Source organism: Sciurus carolinensis, chromosome 4 (assembly GCF_902686445.1).
Source record: "Sciurus carolinensis chromosome 4, mSciCar1.2, whole genome shotgun sequence".
In the NCBI taxonomy this organism is placed as follows: Eukaryota; Metazoa; Chordata; class Mammalia; order Rodentia; family Sciuridae; genus Sciurus; species Sciurus carolinensis.
Genome location: NC_062216.1, coordinates 42,439,383 through 42,459,069, shown reverse-complemented (window position 1 = coordinate 42,459,069; position 19,687 = coordinate 42,439,383). Strand labels below are relative to the sequence as shown.

The window sequence follows — 19,687 nt, the reverse complement described above, 5'->3', positions numbered from 1 at the left end:
TCTGCCACATACTTCTGACAGTCTACGCTGCCTTCACAAAGCATAATACTGGGGTTTCCTCTGCCAAAGTAATCCCTTCTGTTGCCAGACGTACTTGAACTCTTTATTGCTCCACCTTGAGCTCCTCTGACCTGAAGGAGGTATCATCCCTAGAATTGAAGACTCTCCTTCCAGCTTTTCTTATAGTCCCTTCCCTTTCCCTTTTACCACTCCCACTCTCCTCTTTTCTCTAGCTTTGATAATACACTTGGTATTGTTGGTTACTGCTTCCCTGATCACCCTGATCCCTTTTTTGAACGGGGTGCTATAGGAGACAGAGTAAGAGGAACTGTGGGTGACAGCAGCAAATTCAAGGTCACGTGGGAGGATGTGTCAAATGTTAATGTCAAAGACTTGATATGCATCTTCCCAAAGGAGACTGGGCTTGGGAGGAATAGATATGATACATAATCTGCTTGTTTTAATCAGGATCCTGTCTGGTTTTGTATGTGGTTTACTGTTGCTATGGCCTGATTCTGTTTCCCAAATTTATATGTTGAAACTTAATCACCAATGGTGATAGTATTCAGTAGTGGGGACTTCATAAGAAAATTAAGTCATGAGAGCAAACCCTCATGGATGGGATTAGAACTCTTACATAGGGCTCCTGCCATAGGAAGACAATGTTTGCCTTCTACAGAGGCCACAGCAACAAAGCACAATCTTGGAACCAAAGACGAAGCCCTGAACAGACACCAAGGTGCCAAACCTGCTGGCATCTCTATCTCAGACTTCCGCCTCTAGAACTGTGAGAAGTAAGTTCCTGTTATCTATAAATCACCCAGTCTCAGGTTTTTTGGACAAGTACTAAGACCACTGTGTAACACAATTTATCTTTAGAACACAGAAAAGATAATCATATTTATTAAGTATTCCCCATGTGCTGGGTAGTCGTGAAGGCTTTATAGGCACTCATTCATTTAATCCTCACTGCAATCCTGTAAACTAGATGCCATCATCAGACCAATGTGACAACTGAGAAAACTGAGGCACAGAGAAGTTAAATAGTTTTTCCAGTGAAATATTGCTACTAATGCTGTAATCCATTCTTGGAACAATATTAACCTGGTTAAATGTTTGGAACAGTAAAGGCAGGGAAATCCATAAAGGACTGTGCTGGACCTTTGTGACAGAACCCAGAGTCAGGGTGTGATATTGTACTCACTGTCACTATCACAGCCTCTGCTATCTGTCTAGAAAAATTCACTGGGAAAGGAAATCTCTTTAGACTTTCTTATCGAGAATCAGTTATGTCAGAACATACAAGTTTCATGGATGCCCTGGCTGGTTTCAAAATCAGTAGAGAAACCAGAAAGATTATTGCTCTTTCTCCTCTGACTAGAGAATCTGTGGCTCCAAATGTAACTGACTCTTCTAGAATTAGGTTAATGTTTGATGGCCCTGTCTGTCATCATATGACTACCAGTTAACCATAGACTTAGGCAATGGGTAGGATCAGGTGGCCTTCAGGAAGAGTTTTTGCAATAAATTGGAATGAGGTCCCGTACCTAGGCCTTTCAATATTTGAAACTAACAAATGTAATATCTATAAGCATGTCTCAGAGCTGCTGCCTCATCTCCCCCATCTCTGTGCTATGGTTTGAATATGTGTCCCTCCAAAATTCATCTGATGGAACCTGACTCCCAGTGTCACTTCTGGGAAGTGATTAAGTCATGAGCACTCCACCCTCATAAATGGGATGGTGCTCTTATAAAAGAGGTTGGAGGGAGTGCCTTAGTTTCTTTTGTTGCCCTTCCCTCACACAAGGTCATTGTAAGAGGTACCATCTGAGAAACAGAGGGAGTCTTTACCATTTTAATCTACTAATTTATTTCCCCCCCCGCCCCAGGGCCCATCAGTTTCAGAAGAGAAGAGTAGGCACAGTGGCATGTGTCTACAGTCCCAGCTACTCAAGAGGTTGACATAGGAAGATCACTTGAGCCCAGGAGATCAAGACCAGACTGAACAACACAGCAAGACCAGTCAGTAAAGCAAAAACAAAGAAACCAACAGAAAGAAAAACTGCATAAAACATGGAAAGAGTCACAAAAACAAAGCTAAAATAGAAAAATTCATAATTATAACCTACCATTTGTACACTAATATTTAAAAATCTATTGTCATGATTTCTTATGAAACTGTAGAAATTCTCAGGCACTTAGAATTCATATTAAACATCCACTGCACAGAAAATATTGAGAAAAGGGTAAAATATGGTAGAAGACATTTAAGATATGTTTCATGTTACTTGTTGCTTCAACAGAAAAAAACTCTTTTTAAGACCTGAAGTGAATAAATAACTAGCACTGCACCTGGGTGTGTGATAAAAGTTACTGAAAGACTTAAGAAAATTCAGTTCTGACCTGCATACTGTCTCTTGCCTCCAAGGTCAATGACACTATTCTCCTCTCCTTTATCGAGGAACTGGACTTCCTTCTCATGCAAAAGCCGTGCAATCGTGACCTGTTGCTGTTTGACCCGGGTCTCAAGCAGGTGCACCTGGGCTCTGAGACGTGCCTGCTCCTGGGAACAGTCCTCGAGAGCCTGCAAAGCAATGTGCAACTCATTTTCATGGAAAATAAATGCTGCTAGCAATTTGGATAAAACAATGATTCATTTTGTCTTCAACTCCCATTTCAGAACATTACTTGAACCAGAAAAGCGATCTGAAAAGTGCTAATACTATTCCTTATTTGAAGAATAAGTGGCCTATGCTGTCCCAAACTCAAGAATGAAATCATATAATCAGAATGACTATGCTAAGAGATGTATAGTTGCTGTCTCAATTTATCCTCTTGACAATTTCATGAGGTAGGAATGAACTGTTTCTAATCAGAAGCCTTCCTCATGAAAGCCCAGAAGGTAAAAGAAAGCTGACCTTCTCAGCTCAAGGAACATGCTTTCCATCTCTGCAGGACACCACCTAAATTGTAAAGTGTTTGACAGCACTTACTCCTATCATTTAACTAAGAGTAAAGTGCTTGTAGAAGTTAATTGTATCAGCAGTATGTTATTCCCCCTAAAAAAATAGGATTTCTAATGGTTTTTTGGTATAAATGTTTTTTAAAAAATATTTTTAGTTGTCAATGCACCTTTATTTATTTATATGTAGTGCTGAGAATCAAACCCAGTGCCTCATGTGTGCTAGGCAAGTGCTTTACCACTGAGCCTGAAGTCCAGCTCCTAAATGTGTTTTTAAATATAATTTTATGCTTATAATCTTTTGATGTACAGTTACCTTTGTAAGGAATGCCGATTTAGAGTCATTTCGCAGAGTAACTCACCTATGTTGGAAATTGTATTAGAGTCACCTTAACTTTTTGTTTTATTCTTTTTCTTCCTGCTATTTCAAAATGTCAGGGAAAGAGCCTGAATGGGTTCAGTCATGTCATTTATCTTCTCTTGAAAGTCCAGTAACCCAAGAAATGTGAAAGAGTGAAAGTCTATCAGTACCTTTCTTTTTATTTCTCTTTTTTGTTGTTGTTTGTTCTTTTTAGTTATACATTACAGTAGACTCTGTTTTGACACAATAATAAAAGCATGGGCTACATCATGTTCTAGTTCAGACCCCAGTACCTCTCCTGCCCCTCCCCTTTTCCCACCCCCTACTCCCTTCCCTCTATTGATCTTTCTGCCATTTATCTATAGTTTGTTTTTCTTAAGTTAATTTCTTGTGGATACACACAATGGTGAGATTCACTGTTGTATATTCATGTACGTACATAGGAAAGTTACGTCAGATTCATTCCACTTTCTTTTCTCATCCCCCTCTCTTCCCTTTAAGCTCCCTTCTAATGTGGCAGCAGACTGAGCAGAGCTCTTTCAAAATAAAGCAAGTGTGACAGGTGGATTGGGAAAGCAAATTGCAGAGGTGGGTCTCCTAGAAGAACTACTGAGGTCAAGACATGGTAATAAAGACCCTTGAGTACTCAATTCTGGGAGAGCCCCTGGGGGAATGAAAAGAGATTCAAGACAAATTTTTGCCATTTTCCCATTTCACCTCAGCATCTCTATTTGTAGCTCATGTCATGATCTCCTCTGCTAAGCAAAAAATGTTTACTTCTCAGAAACTCTGAATTTTTTTCTTTTTTGTACTAGGGATTAAAGCCAGCTGTGCTTAACCACAGAGCTGCATCCCCAGCCCTTTCTGATAACTTATTTAGATACAGGGTCTCGCTGAGTTGCTTAGGGCCTCACTATATTGCTGAGGCTGGTTTTGAACTCATGATCCTCTTGCCTCAGCCTCCTGAACTGCTGGGGATTACAGGAGTGCGCCACAAAACCCAGCAGAAATTGTGAATTCTAATATGTAATTGCCCTGTGCTACTTTTACACAGATATTTCCTAGAACATTCAATTGTGGTCAGATAAATTTCCTAATTTACATTTGCATAATTTCCTGTTCCTATCAATATGTGCAACCTTGTATTTATTCCATAAATACAAGGATCTCCTGTGTTCAAGGCCCTCTGACAGGCAGGCAGAACGGAATGATTGAATATTTTATTTTGAGTAAAGGAAGGAGTTACACTGCCTTCCTGAGAAGGACTATAAATTCAGACTACAAATTTCAGGAGGACAGAAATTTAGCCTCAAAAAAAAAAAAAAAAAAAAAAAAAAGCAATGGAGGGCTGGGGAGATAGCTCAGCTGGTAGAGTGCTTGCCTCCCAAGCATAAGGCCCTGCGTTCGATCCCCAGTACCGCAAAAAAAAAAAAAAAAAAAAAAAAAAAAAGCAATGGAGAAGTGGTGATAAAGGCCCTTCTCTCCCTTTAGGTTCAGGTCACTGAATTGCTCCCATTTTTCTAGAATTATTTCCTATTTGCTCTTGGTACTGTGTCCTTCTCACACTTTGGTTTATTCTGGGAGTTATTCCCTTAGCCTCCTGAGTCACACAGGCTGAAAAATGAACAACAAGAACATTTCATGGTGTCTGGATCGTGTGTCACTTTACAATAATGGTAAATTATGATATTGTTAAATACAGTGTACTACATAATTTAAAAATAACTGAAGGGATCAAGGCCAAGCATGTTCAATCTTTATGAGACTGCATGTAGGGGGTTAGTAAGCTTATTTAAAACTTAGAGAAGTCTTGCTAGATGGTGCACACCTGTAATCCCACCGATTTAGGAGGCTAATAATTAGGAGGTCAATAATTCAAACCAGCCTCAGCAACCACAAGGTGCTAAGCAAGTCAGTGAGATCCTGTCTCTAAATAAAATACAAAATAGGGCTGGGAATGTGGTTCAGTGGTTGAACCCCTGAGTTCAATCCCAGGTACCCTGTGTCCCCTCCAAAAAAAAAAAAAAAAAAAAAAACTTAGGAGTCTTCTTTTCCTATGAAATTTGAGTAGATAAGTATTTTGTCCTTTTGACTCACAAAAGAAGGAAGACACAAGTTTATTGTAATTACTTTTAAATAATCTGAATAGTCTACACTAATATTATTCAGTGTTAGAAATTCCAAGGCCAATTCTAATTACTACAGTCAGTTATAAATTCCTAATATTAAAGAAGGAAATAACCCAGTAAATTAAAAATATTTTACTTATTTGTTGTAAATACCAATATTTACTTCAGTACTTTAAAAAAATTTTTTTTTAGTTGTAGATGGACACCTTTATTTTATTTTATTTTGACACCTTTATTTTTATTTATTTATTTTTATGTGTTGCTGAGGATCTCGGACCCAGTGCTTCACATGTGCCAGGCGAGTGTTCTACCACTGAGCCATAATCACAGCCCCCCAAAATTTTTTAAGCACTTGGTAAGTGCTACTTATATGCCAGGTAGTTCCCCAAAACTTATGCATCCCCTCACCCTTAGTTAAATCTTTTTCAGTGGCAAGTTTTCTGCAAAATAAAAGAAAATCCAGGTCGAAGCAGACTTTGCAATCAGTTTTCACAGTAAGCTTACCCAGCCTTCCCTGCCCATTATCAGAGTGGCGATGACAAGAAAGAGGCTGGATATCTTCGTCATTTTCCCCATTCAAATAACTGAAAGAACAAAAAGAATTTTGTAAAGTTCTCAACTTCAAATTTTTCATGAGACCAGAACTGGATTCAAGTAGCTCCAAGAGGTTGGCTGCAGCTCTGGGCCATATCTGGGCCATATCTACCCTAATCTAGAGTAGCCTAGGAAAAGCCTCCAGGACTTCCCAGCCTTCTGCCACACAAAATAAATCATGGTGTACCTTAAGTACAATTGAACCTATTTGGTGACACAAATACAAAAGGGACAGGAACTTCTTTAAGGGTCCTGATGTGTTGCTTGGATGACAGTTTAGAAAAGGCACAGGCCCAGTAAACAGAAAGATCTGGGACCATATTTTGGCTGAGACACTTTCCTGTTGTAGAATCATAGGCAATTTACTAAATGCTCCTGATCTGTAAATTGGAAATAATAATTGTACTTACTTTATAGGACTGTGGAAATTTCTAGATAGTATTTTTAGATAGGCTGGTATATGACAGATAAGTGATAAATGAATGGTAACTCTTTTTATATATTTAAGTCTTTGTATTTTTAAAAGAAAATAAGTTATAACAAGGAGGAAGTAATATGCACTGTTTTTCTTAATGTTTTAATGGATAGGCAAGCAGCCAAGCTAATATAAACATTAAATTCTGCTTAAAGTATGGAAGAAAATTAATTTTACCACTGTTTAAGATTTTTTTTTTCTTTTCAGTGCTGGGGCAGTTTGAACCCAGGGACACTCTACCACTGAGCTACATCTCCAGGCCTTTTTATTTTTTGAGTCAGGGTCTCACTAAATTGCTAAGACTGGCCTTGAATTTTGCCCCAGCCACCTGAATTGCTAGGATTACAGGCATGTGCCACAATGCCTAGCTTGAGATGATATTTAAAATCAATCTTAAAGTTGTGAGTCTTGTTGAAAAATGTTGATTATCCTAACAATAGTTTCTGTGTGCTGCCACAAATCTGAGCTTTCATAAATTTTAGAAGCTAAGAAACCTAGGAGAGCAGAAGATATCTGCATATTCTTCGAACAAATTTTTTATCTATGGTTTGTGCCTAAAAAGAATTGTTATAAATTGAAATATTTACTTGTAATCCCATTTTTACTCTTTTAGAAACTTTAACCGCTAGTCCTTTTCATAAATCACTTTCTTCACTTTTATGTAATTAAAGAAATGGTTTCTAAACACTGTTCACTAAGATCACTTGGGGAGTTTAAAATAAAGTCTTCATATCCAAGGATTAAATCCAATGTGGAAAGGTAGCAAATTTTTGCAAAGTTTAGGAATCAGTGATTTAAGCACTTAAAGCAATTTTTAAAAAATTATTTTAATATATATTTTTAGTTGTTGATGTACCTTTATTTTATTCATTTATTTAGTGGGGTGCTGAGAATCAAACCCAGTGCCTCACACATGCCAAGCAAGAACTCTACCACTGAGCCACAACCCCAGCCCTTAAAGCAATTTTTAAGAAAGTCTGTGCCAACCAAGTAGGTAGTTCTCAGTCCTCCTGGGGCCGAAAAACAAACAAACAACAACAAAAACCCAGTTATAGAATGGGAGGGTTATCATTTAAATTATGTGACAAAAAAACACCTTGGGAAACATTATAAAATATAATGTGGATTTTTAGAGTATGTGACACTTGTGCATTTCAGAGTTATAAAGAGTTGGTTAGACATAACTGTAAAATATCTTTCTTTTTCTTTTTTTGACAGTCCTGAAGTTTAAACCCAAGAGCACTTTACCCTTAAGCTACATCCCCAGCCCTTTTTATTTTCTTTATTTTGAAACACAGTCTTGCTTCATTACTAAGGCTGGCCTTGAACTTGTGATCCTCCTGCCACAGCCTCCCAAGTCACTGGGGTTACAGGTGTGTGCATGTGCAACTGTGCCTGGCATAACTGTATAATTTGACTTCAATTCATGCCTTTATTTTTCACAACCTACCTAGAACAGTGCCATCTGTTATACAAGCATCATGCTACTTCATCTTCAAATAACTCTATAAAGCAGGTTTGTCCAGAAAGGTTAAGTCACTTTACTGAGATTGCCCAACTGGAGTATGGCACCTAATCAGTACTTTACGGGAACAGCCTCACTCTGCTCCTGGTATGTACAGGGTTCACAGAGGTCTTGTGACTTGGCCTTCTTCAGTGAACATCTCTCACTCCTGAACATGGATTTGACTTATTTGCTCCTGAATCATGTGTGCCTCCAAAAAAAGTTAGGTTAATTTAGCCAGAGGAGACAGCTGTGTAAAAGCAGAAGCAGACCTATGGAATGGTAGCGTTAGCAAGAGCTTATTGATCATCAGTTACTGGCTTAGTCCTTTATTACATGCTGTGAAAAATAAAGCATAGTTGCCTAAATGAGGTAATGTTTTGGAAAAGAAATGAAAATAAATATAAAAAAGGAAATTAAAAACAGTATAAATTAATACACATGAAACCCATGTGTATTTGGGGTTTTTTTCCTTACTTTTTAATTGGTGCATTATAATTATACATAATGGTGGAATTCACTGGAAACCATGTGCATTTTAATATAAAACTAAACTTTCCCATACAACCCCTCCAGGCAAAATTAATTACTTCCTCCACTATGATACTATATTCTAGGCCTACTATATTCTACGCCTTGAGCCAGGTGATGGGATTATCATTTGGTTAGTGTGTTACTTGTCTTTTTCTATTTCCCTTTTCCCCGTAGAATAAGATTTTTGAAGGCAATGGCCATACCATGCTGTTATATCCCCAACTCATTGTGGTGATTCGCATAAAAGTTTAGTTGATGCCCCTACAGAAATTATTAACCAGATAGGAAAATCCTTACCAGAGGGGAAAATGTGATCTTGCCATAAAACTGGTCTGTTTTTACTGGTCAGTTTATACATATTTCTTCCTCTCCAGGAAAACAAGGGGTTAAGTATATATTAGAAAACAATCCAGAAGATGGATTTAGGGACTTTTGCTTGGAATAAAACATGGATTTATTGTTACTTTTCTTTTTCACAAAACCCCAATAGTAAAGGAGTAAAGAAAAAAGCGTGAAAGACAGAAACAAAGTTGAAAAGAAGGGCAGAAAAGGCACCAGGTGTGTCACATCAACAAGTTTGTAGATGAGAAAAATCCTGTGGGGGAGTTGGCAGAGCTGCTCCAGCTGGGGACAGCAGGAGATGCAAAGCCTGCATTCCAGAACTGGGTCAGGATCCAAGGCACCAGCTGGCTTGGAAGGCAGAGCAGAGGCAGGGCGGACACCAGATCCTCACCTAAATCTTGAGCTGCCAGGTGAATACTTCTTCTCCGCTGCCATCAGAATATGGAAGGGTTACTTTCTATTAAGATAAATCAGAGAAGTTCCAGGGAGCGTCACAGCAAGAGCACTGGAGGATGGTGGAGGGACAAGGTTCTAAAAGTTGAGACCCCTCCCAAGACCCTTCTGTTCCTACAGCCAGGCAGCCGGCTCTAGAGTCCTTCCATGGTTATGCAGGCCAGAGCTTCCTCTCTTGAAGAGCTGAACAGCCCCCTTTGAAAAGATCTACAGACTGGCAATGGGGGATTCTCCAACAAAAGAGCCTTGTCCTTACCTGCTCATTCTCCAAAGAAGCACACCACTAGGTGAGCCTCATTTATGCCCACAGGAAAGGCATAGACACAATATTTTGCTTATTTCTTTTAAAGGAGGGTTTGTGAAGGAAATCATATTTTAACCTTCCTTCCATCCATCCTTTTTTTTTCTTTCCTTCCTTCCTTCCTTCCTCTTTCTTTATGGTGTTGAGAAGTGAACCCAAGGCTTTATGTATGCTAAGTACACCACTGAGCTACATCCCCAGTCTTTAACATTTATTTTGTGTTCATAGTTACTAAAACAATCAAGGAGAAATACCAAATTTCTATATTACAATCTGGGGCAGAAACACACATAACAATTAACTTACCATGAAAATATGTGATATTCTTGTAACTCTTTCACTCAACAGTGTGAATAAAATAACCAAAATTTATAGAAAGAGGTGAAGTGCTAAGTAAATGAGGCAACTAAACAGGCAAAGAAATACAAAACATAAGAACACATATAATTACTAATTATAGAAAAGCTCTATCTGTAGATTCATTTTTTAAAAAAATAAGTTATCCTTTTTTACATTTGTGCCTATAATTTTTAGCAACAATTTAGTAGCTCTCTGGTATTTCATTCTCTCTAGTACCTTAGTAACTTTTTCTTTAAAATTCAATCATGTATTGATAATCTACTTTATCCCAGGTGATATGTGTACTAGATGCTTTTATATATAACTTGTTAAATATAATTAATGACATTGAAATATTAACTTGTATTAAAACACAGAGAATATTAACTTTAATTGTGTCACTTAAAATGTTTTCTAGTGTAAAAGTAACTTCCTTCATGCTTTTATAGAGGGTTGAGTGAGTTGAGAAGAAAATTGCAAAGGAACAGAAATCAAAAGCACTTGATAACAAAAGATTATTGAATAGATTTGCTGTTAATTGATATTTTATTGATTAATAAAATAATCTTGGAATTATTTAAGAAAAACTTTTCTAGGTAGCAATTTACTATTGTCATGAAAAGTAAAATCATTTCCTGATACAAATTATGCTACAGAGCCAACATTTAACATAGTAGCATCCTAAACTATTGAGGTCATATTTCAAATCTGCAAAATTTTTAGTTGAAATGAATATCCAACCAAAGATATCCGATGTTATAAGTAAGCACATTTTCATCTTGAATCTGCAGGTGGTTTCATGTTTTTTTGGCCTGGTAGTTCTAGAAAGGACCTGTCATAACTATTGATCCATCTATAAAGATTCATTGGTGAAGAAAGAGCCTGCAGAATAATAAATCCTTACTACAATTACAGTCATTTACTTTAAATATATGGAATGAAGACATTTCTACTCTTCAAATTGAGCATGGTCATCAAACACTATTATAGTAAGATTTATTTTTTTATAGATTTAGCCATACTGGTGACTTACTATTGTTCATTTAGACATAATTACATGCAATTAAAGACTAGCAAAATACAACAAATCTCTAAAGATGTGTCTTCTTTCCTCTGTTGGAAAGGAAGTTTAAAAAAAGGGGGGAGAAAAAAATCCAATCATTTTCAATGTCTATACTTCATAAATCACATTTGAAAAAGCAGTATACATTGTCAATGTATCCACTGTTGTCTGTACTAAATATAAGTATTTTGAATTATATTTTATTGGAAACTTAAGACTCACTGTTCCAAAGAAAAGTAGAGATGACGGGTAGATTTTTTTGAAGACCATGAAGAAGGAAGAGCTCTCTATGGGAGACTTGCCCTGGTTGTTTATAAATATGTATAGTATTTTCCTACTTGAATTAGGCAAGTTTGCAAAGTTCATTTTTCTGCTACAGCCTAAGGACTCTGAATTATCAGTTCTTTTTCAAAAGGGAAAATGCAAGTATCCTTAAACTTTAATACTCTCACTAATTCTTCCTATTATTAATATCACGTAAAAATGATATTAAAAATGATATGTAAAATTCTAATTTTAGTCAGTTATAGTAGTGCATGCCTGTAATTCCAGCAACTCAAGAGGCTGGGGCAAGAGGATCTCAAATTCAAGGTCACTTTCAGCAATTTAGCAAGATCCTGTCTCAAACTAAAAAATAAAAAGTGATAAAGTGCTCTGGGTTTAATCCCCAGTAAACCCCACCACCACCAAAAATCTAATTTTGTTAAGAAAAATACATCAGCCTCCATATTCTAAAAAACAAAGTAATTGAAAGCAGGGAGTCGAACAGATATTTCTACACCAATATGCATTGCAGCATGAGTTGTAATAGCCCAAATACGGAATCAACTCAAATGTCCATGAACAGATGAATAAGTAGCTGGGTGTGGTGGCACATACCTATAATCCTAGTGACTCTGGAGGCTGAGGCAGGAGGATCACAAGTTTGACACCAGCTTCAGCAACTGAATGAGACCCTGTCTCCAAATAAAAAATAAAAAGGGCTGGGGATGTAGTTCAGTGGCAAAGTGCTTCTGGGTTCAATCCCCAGTACCAAAAAAAAAAAAAAAAGAGTCAAAATGATAAATTTTATGTTATATATATTCTACCATGAAAATTTTCCCAAACAATTATACTTGTGGGTTACCTTTTACATCATTTAAAATTATCTAGCATATTTTAATATCTAAGTATCTGAACAAATTTACAAATATTATTCCTTATTCATTGTAGCTAAATTTTTTCAAAGACATTGAATAGTTTAAAGTGTTAGATTGGCTATAAATTGATAGGGGTTTTATTAAGAAGTAATGCTATTCATTTAAACTGAATTGTAACAAGAGAAATATATTTGAGAAGAAAGATTAAGAAGAAAAACAATAATAGGAACAAATGAACTAGAATGAGAAAGTATCAGCTTACATTCTTGAACTATTCTTAGGTCAAGTTTTTAAAGATCTAGTCTATTATCTCTATCACCAGAAAAGTCACCGACCTGAAGCAGGCTTTAATATCTTGCTTCACAAAAAGAGAATAATATTTTAATAATGGCACAGGAAAATTGCTGAGTGGTCCTTTGGGGACAACTGCTCTACTCCCACAAAGATGACAGAGTGTGCTTTGTTTGGGGCATTATTTAGAAGAAAATGGATTCGCTGGCAAGTAGAATGCACTTCTACAAGGCTGCAGTATTTCTTAAAGTCAAAGGTCAACTGAGGGGAAAGGGTCTCACCTCTGTCAGTCCAACATGCAGGTTGGAAAACTGAGGAAATCAATTACCTGTATCATATTTGTTCCTGAGGATCACTAAACATGCTACCAATATGTAATGGGTCACTCTTTTATTTCATACTGCTCAGAATGAAAATAAAGCAGTAAACAGAAGTGTACCTAGTGATTTCCCAAAGTCTATACAGCCTCTTGGTGCTAAAATATTTAGTAACAACCTGGTTTTATATGAATGCTGTCTTCTATGTTAATGCATGTGCTGTTTAAAATACCATTAAAATAAACTGCTAATGCATATATATGAAATCTCATGGTTCTTGCATAAACAATCTTCAGGATGGTTCTAGAAGTAAAATTACATTTACTTTTTACTAAATGCAGGTATAATAGAGAAGCAAAGTGACTTTCTCAAGTAATGACTCTACCTTCTCAACTTATATAGTAGCATTCAAACATTTACCATCTCTGTTGCCACCTTCTGGTCTGAGCTAGCAGTGGAAGATTCCAATGTTCCCAAACAGCACATTTTTGAGAAATACACCGGGACAACAGTCAAAACTATGCCTTCCTAGGCAAACCAGGATATATGGTGAACCATATTTACTATGGTTTGCTCTATATCCTCCAAATTCCATGTGTTGGAAACTGAATCCCCCAAATCATGTGCTAATGGTATTTGGAGATAGAACCTTTGGAGGTGATTGGGTTATGAGGTCTCTCACCTCTTGGATAGATTAATCCAATAACAGTTATAAAGGGAATGGCTTTGTTGTGAAAGCTCTGTCTCACCGTGTGATACTCTCTGCCATACCAGGACTCTGCAGGGAGGCTCTCCCCAGAAGCTGAGCAGATGCCAGCTCATTTTCTTGGGATTCCCAGTCTCTGGAACTATAAATAAATAAACCTCTCTTCTTTGTAAATTACCCAGTTGGTGGTATTTAGCACAGAACAACAGAAAAGGAACTAAGACATCCACCTCCACATACCTTTCCTACCCTTACTCCATATACTCTGGTCACATTGGTCTTTTGGGCATTTCTCAGATACACTAACATACACATGCTCTTTGGAGCACTTGTACTGCTGTTCCCTCTGCTTGGAATGCTCTTCTAAACATTTCCATAGTTTTCTGCATCATATTCTTCAGGTTTTTGCTCAAATATTCCCTTCTATAGGTACCTTCTCTAAGTATCACATATAAAACACCCAACGTCCCCCATGCACCCCACATCTCAGCTATAATGGCTTAAGCTGCTCCTTAGCAGTTGTCACCAAATATAATGAAATATTATATGTGTTCCCACCCATCTCCCATCTACAATGTAAGTGCCAGGAGGTGAAGGACTTAATCTATTTTATGTGCTGTTGTGTCCTAATGGTTGGTAGTTAGGTATTGCTGTATTCATTCTTTCGTGTGTGTGTGTGTGTGTGTGTGTGTGTGTGTGTGTGAGAACTCAGCGGCACTTGACCACTGAGCCTCATCCCCAGCCCGCTTTTGTATTTTTTTTTTAGAGACAGCGTCTCACTGAGTTGCTTAGTGCCTTGCTTTTGCTGAGGTTGGCTTCATACTGTCTTCCTGCCTCATCCTCCTGAGCCTTACAGGTGTGTGGGCCACTGCGCCTGGTTGTTGTATTCATTTCTTACGGCTGCTGTAACAAATTACCACAGAATAGATGGCTTAAAACAATAGACATTTATTATCTCATAGTTCTAGAGAATAGAAATCCAAAATTAAGCTATCAGCGGTGCCATGCTTCTTCCAAAGTCTCCAGGGAAAAAAACATTTACCTCTTCTAGCTTTTGGTGATTGCCAACAATCCCTGATATCTTTTGGCTTCTCTTCCCTTTGTGTAGCTCTGTGACTAAGTTTCCCTCTTTATATAAGAATATGGGTTTTGGATTAGGGTTCACTTCAATTCTTGACCTCATTTTAACTTGATCACATCCCACAGAGATCTTACTGGCAAATAAGATTATGTTCGCTGGCAATAGAAACTAGGATTGAACATATATTGATGAACATAATTCAACCCAGTATAGGTATTCAAAATATTTGTTGAGTGGATGAGAAGAAAATTTGCAAGTCTAAGTTAAAAATTCAGAGTTTCTCACTAGAGATCAAATTATTTTGTATCTGTTCAATTTACTAGACATTCCTGTCTTATTCCCTCTATCCTCTCTACCTCTCAGCAATAACTAAGAACACTTAATAACCCATGCCTTTCATAAAATTGTTCAGGATTTATAAATATGACATTTTGGTGTGCAATAGCTTATTTTAGTTTTAAAAGAAATTAGATTTATAAAATACTGAAAGAAAATAAATAACTAAAAACTTAATACCTAAGATATTTAAAATTTGGCTATCTCAATAGACTAAGGCACTTGTCATGGATATAATACATTTTGTTTGACTCAGATTTTCAGCTGTCAATAAATATGTCTTGAACAAAATTACAACAGATATGGGACTGGGCCTGTATGTAGCTCAGTGACAGAATGCTTGCTTGCCTAGCATGTGTGAGGCACTGGGCAATCCTTAGCACCACTTAAAGAATAAAATAAAAGCATTCTGTCCATCTTCAACTACAAAAATTTTTTTAAAAATTATAACAGCTCTGATATGTTGCAATTTTCAAAAAATCTTACTTATGACCCTCTTTTCTTTAATTAAATTTAATTTCAAGATTTATGATTAAGCTCAAGTAGTAAAAAGTAAAAAAGCAAAACAACAACAAAAAAAACAAAAGTACCCCTCTGCCTCTGTATAATGCAGATTTCTCAAACATGTAATCAATTACATAATCATAAACATAGTCCTAAAAATTTTAAAGTTATAGGAAGTAAGAAACAAGAAAAAATGTTTCTAAGAAAAAAAATCAAAATGAAAAACAGAAAATATTTTTATAAAACATAATGATATTTTAAGTAGAAAGCATTGTCCCATAAGGCTGGAACATAATCAAAGGAAGTAAGATCATCTAGTCAGATATCATCAACACTGAGGAAAAGAGGCTCCAAGAGGGGAATTATTTGTTTAAAGAATGAAATAGACTTTCACTAGATGTACTCACATCATTTTTAGAGATTGGTATAAAAATAGAAAATAAAAACTACTTTTTTGTGACTCCAGCTCAAATTGATCTTGTGACTGCAAAGAACGAGTTAATGGACTACTGACTGGGCCTTTTCTTTGAGTAAAGGAATGGCTTTAAAAAAAAAAAGTAAACTGTATGTGTCCTATTCCTTTTTCTTTCTTATTTTTTAGGGTACTGAGGATTTAATTCAGGGGTGTTTTACCACTGAGCTACACTCCCAGTCTTTTTTTTAAATTTTGAGACAGGGTCCTGCTAAGTCTCCAACTTAGGATCCTTCTGCCTCAGCTTCCCAAGTTGCTGGGATTATAGGCCTGATAGATGGCCCCTTTTTCTTATGTGACATAAAATAATATAATATATTTAATAAGGTGTATAAATTTTATTTAGCATTAGACTTGATAGAAAATAAAAAGCTAATAAAAATGTTTAGATAGGTCTCTCAGTAGCCTGAAATTTTCACCTCACTGCCATTAAAAGTATCAAATATGGTTTGTCCGAGAGAAAAGAGGCAGCCTCTAGTCTGGCAGATACTTAAACAATAAGGTATTTCAAAAGGATATTATTTTTTAAAGTCACTATATTAATTTTTCTATCTTTAGAATAATCCCTGAGAATATCTTAAGTACTCTAAAATTTCTCAGTGTCCTGATGTATAATTCTAACTAACAGCTACCATGTGGAAAAAATGTTTGGGTATTAGGAAATTTCCTTTGGGGGTTAGGGTGTAGGTCAGTAGTAGATTGCTTGCCTAGTGAGTGTGAGGCCCTGAGCTCAATCTCAACCCAGCAAAAATAAAGCTTGCTTTGAAAATCCGGTCTGCATAATTCTTTATAATACACCATTATTTATACTGCAAATCTGGCCTATAGTAAAGCTGTATCAAATTATTTTGTTCTATACTATACAAATAGTTACATTTCCCTTATAAAATTTTTGCTTCAGGCTGTTTAAAATTATAAATTATTATTAGAATTACTAAAATTATAACATTTATTATAAAATTAGAATCATTTTCAAATGGTTATTCTCTAATGGGCTATATTATTTGATATAAATTATTTTAAGGGGGTTGGGAGTATAGTTCAGTGACAGAGTGCATGCTCAGCATGTGGGAGGCCCTGGGTTCAATTCCCAGTACCTAAATAACTAACTAAATAAATAAATAAATTTAAGAGTATAAATTTTAATTCTTTCCCACTTAAAAATTAATGACACTATTAAATTTGAAGGCAAAAATATTAAATTTGGAAATGAAAAGTTCTGCAGCTGCTACATAATTATTAAAAACACAATTATGAAATAAAGTATATTAGTAATATAAAATTTAAAAAATGATAAGTTTAAATGGGCCATTATAAAAGGATAGAAGGTAAAAGAAATAAAATACAAGGGAAAAGTTACCAAAGGAAGCATGTTTAATAAATTAGCATTCACAAATGAATTACAACCTTAATGTAAGATAGTTAAAAATTTACCCATAGACACAGTCTTAGAGATTCTTTTCAGGCTATTTTCTTCCAAACTTTTCCTTTGTCTAAAAATGGAATATAATCATATCTTTGTTATTTGTCTCAAAAATTTATGCTCAATTTATGCTTTAAAAAAATTGATCCCCAAATAGATGAAATAAAGAAAAACATTTATGAAGTAAAAATTCTAATGTGTTCCATTTAAATTACTTTTCAGATTGAAACTGCAAGTCCTATCACTTACATCAAACTCCCATGATTCAAAATATAAAGAGAATGGAAAGAAGATAAATTCTACATCTCTTTTCTAAGTTGCAAAGTCTGCCTTCTTGCTAATCATCCTGCTTTCTTTCAAAAAGAGCCAGTGATTATTCCTTGAGTTATGGAAACTACCATACCTGTGAAATAAGTTAACAGTATTACAATCACATCAAAAGCACAGAGATATTAAATAACTTGCCTAAAGTCAGAAATGAGTCAGAGAAGACCGCTCAGGTTTGGTCCAGACACTCTGCTTCCCAGGATCCTTTAACAGTGTTCAGAATTTGTAATTTCTCTCCATTATTTGATTAGAAATACAGACAATGTTGATTCTGGCTTTAATCCAGAAACAACACGAAGAAATTGGTTTAACTGGAAGGAAAATTAAAAACAAAAGATTTAAAGACAAATCCCAATACTCTGATACTTTCCATTTTTTCCTTATTTGTATGAGTTTTTATGAAAGATCCAATATTATATATTTCAATCTCTTATTTTTGTGCTCAGCGAATTTTTTGTACTTTAGCATAAAAAATGCTCTGTTGAAGATTAAGTAAAATCAAAGTTCAACTTTATAGGTACTAATTTTTGCTTTATAGATACTATGGATAATAAACCATGACCTGTACAGATATGAATTAATGTGAAATTTCAACTAAAATATGGAAAGAGGCCAAATTTTTCTCAGTTATAAAAATGTGACAGGTTAATAATTGCCAAGATGAAATGGTCAGTTTATTTGATCTTTAAGAAAAACCAAAGTATTCCCTGGGGTATAAAATTGTGAAATTTATCCCTAAGCATCAATTATACTCCAGAAAATTCTTTCTTTTATTTTAAAATCCTCTAGAGGATTTTCTAATGTGTAATAAGTGACTTGTTAGTTCTATTAGTTAAGTTGTGCAATAGCTTCAGACTGGATAGCCAGGTCCATCCTTTCTTTGTTCATTCTGATGTTACTCAAGTAGTTGTTTGCTATTTGTTCTGTGGTTCCTATTTATTAACTCAGATTCCAGTAAAATAGAAGTTGTATTTTTCCCTCTGTTCTTCCTTGTTTACTGGGTTGGAGCACTGGCAGTCTTTAACCTTCATATTAAACATTTTTCTACACATCAGGCAGAATTTTTGAAGGTTTTAAGGAAAAGGTAATCCTGATGACTTGCTGGAAAGTAAAAAAAAATAATAATAATAATTAAGCTGAAGTGATTTACATACATGGAAGAATACAAATTATACATTCAAAATGGCAGAGAATTCAAGTTGTTGACTTTAATTTTCAAAAGCAAAATATGGGGGTTATTTGGTTAATATAATTACCTTGGCAAAATAAAATATTTTGAAATATAAACCTACTTTTCCTCCTTATGTACCTGTTGCTTTCTTCCCATTCCAGTAATTGGTTAAAGCTGTATTTACTCAGAAGAGGGTTGATAATATTAAAAAATAATAGTTGCTAACACATATGGCACACTTATTATATGCTAGATACAGTAATTGTGTATTTCTTTTTCTTTTCCTTCTCCTCCTCAATCTCCCACTCCCCTCCTCCTCCCCTTCCTTTTCCCTCTCCTTCTTCTCCCTCTCCTCCTTTTCCTTCTCCTCCTCTTCCTCCTTCTCCTCCTTCTTCTGGTGCTAGGGATTGAAATCAGAACTTCTACCACTGAACTACCCACCCAGGCACAAAAATAATTATATTGACTCATTCAGTCATAGTAGTCCAATAAGTAGGCACTCTTACTATGTCCATTTCGGAAATAAGGAAACTAAGGCACAGAGATTAAGTGACTTGTCTGAAGTCACACAGATAGTAAGAGGCAAAGCCAGAATTACAAAGCAGTCTGGCTCAGAATCTGTGCTCTTCACTATTAAAGCCAGATTATGCTATCAATCCAGGACTTGGCTGAGGTCATTTCTTGGAGAAACTTGGAAGAAACTAATCAGACAGGAAGGACAGAATTTAGGGTCAATATTCTATGAAGGCATGCCAAAACTGAAATATTAGAAGTAATATTATTCCTTCCATCCATGATACATTGCCAGAACATGGCACAAGAATTGATAGCAAGAAAAACCAGGGCTGGGAATGTAATTCAGT

General features: G+C 35.8%; 1 protein-coding gene across 5 annotated transcripts in view; it reads right to left on the bottom strand.

Moving 5' to 3' along the window:
* The window catches only part of Fgl1 (fibrinogen like 1), a 31,808-nt gene extending 13,904 nt beyond the window's left edge, over positions 1 to 17,904 (bottom strand). The window contains exons 1-3 of one of the 5 annotated variants that reach the window (XM_047547903.1): positions 17,792 to 17,904; positions 5,957 to 6,036; positions 2,404 to 2,584 (exon numbers count right to left, since the gene is read on the bottom strand). In XM_047547903.1, coding sequence (XP_047403859.1) covers positions 2,404 to 2,584; positions 5,957 to 6,028 — 253 coding nt within the window. In that variant the 5' untranslated portion in view covers positions 6,029 to 6,036; positions 17,792 to 17,904. Of the gene's footprint in view, positions 1 to 2,403; positions 2,585 to 5,822; positions 5,893 to 5,956; positions 6,037 to 9,292; positions 9,352 to 11,936; positions 11,966 to 17,337; positions 17,352 to 17,791 lie in introns of those variants that run through there. The other 4 variants (XM_047547905.1, XM_047547906.1, XM_047547904.1 and 1 more) reach the window with 4 other exon arrangements.
* Between the last annotated feature and the right edge of the window lie 1,783 nt (positions 17,905 to 19,687).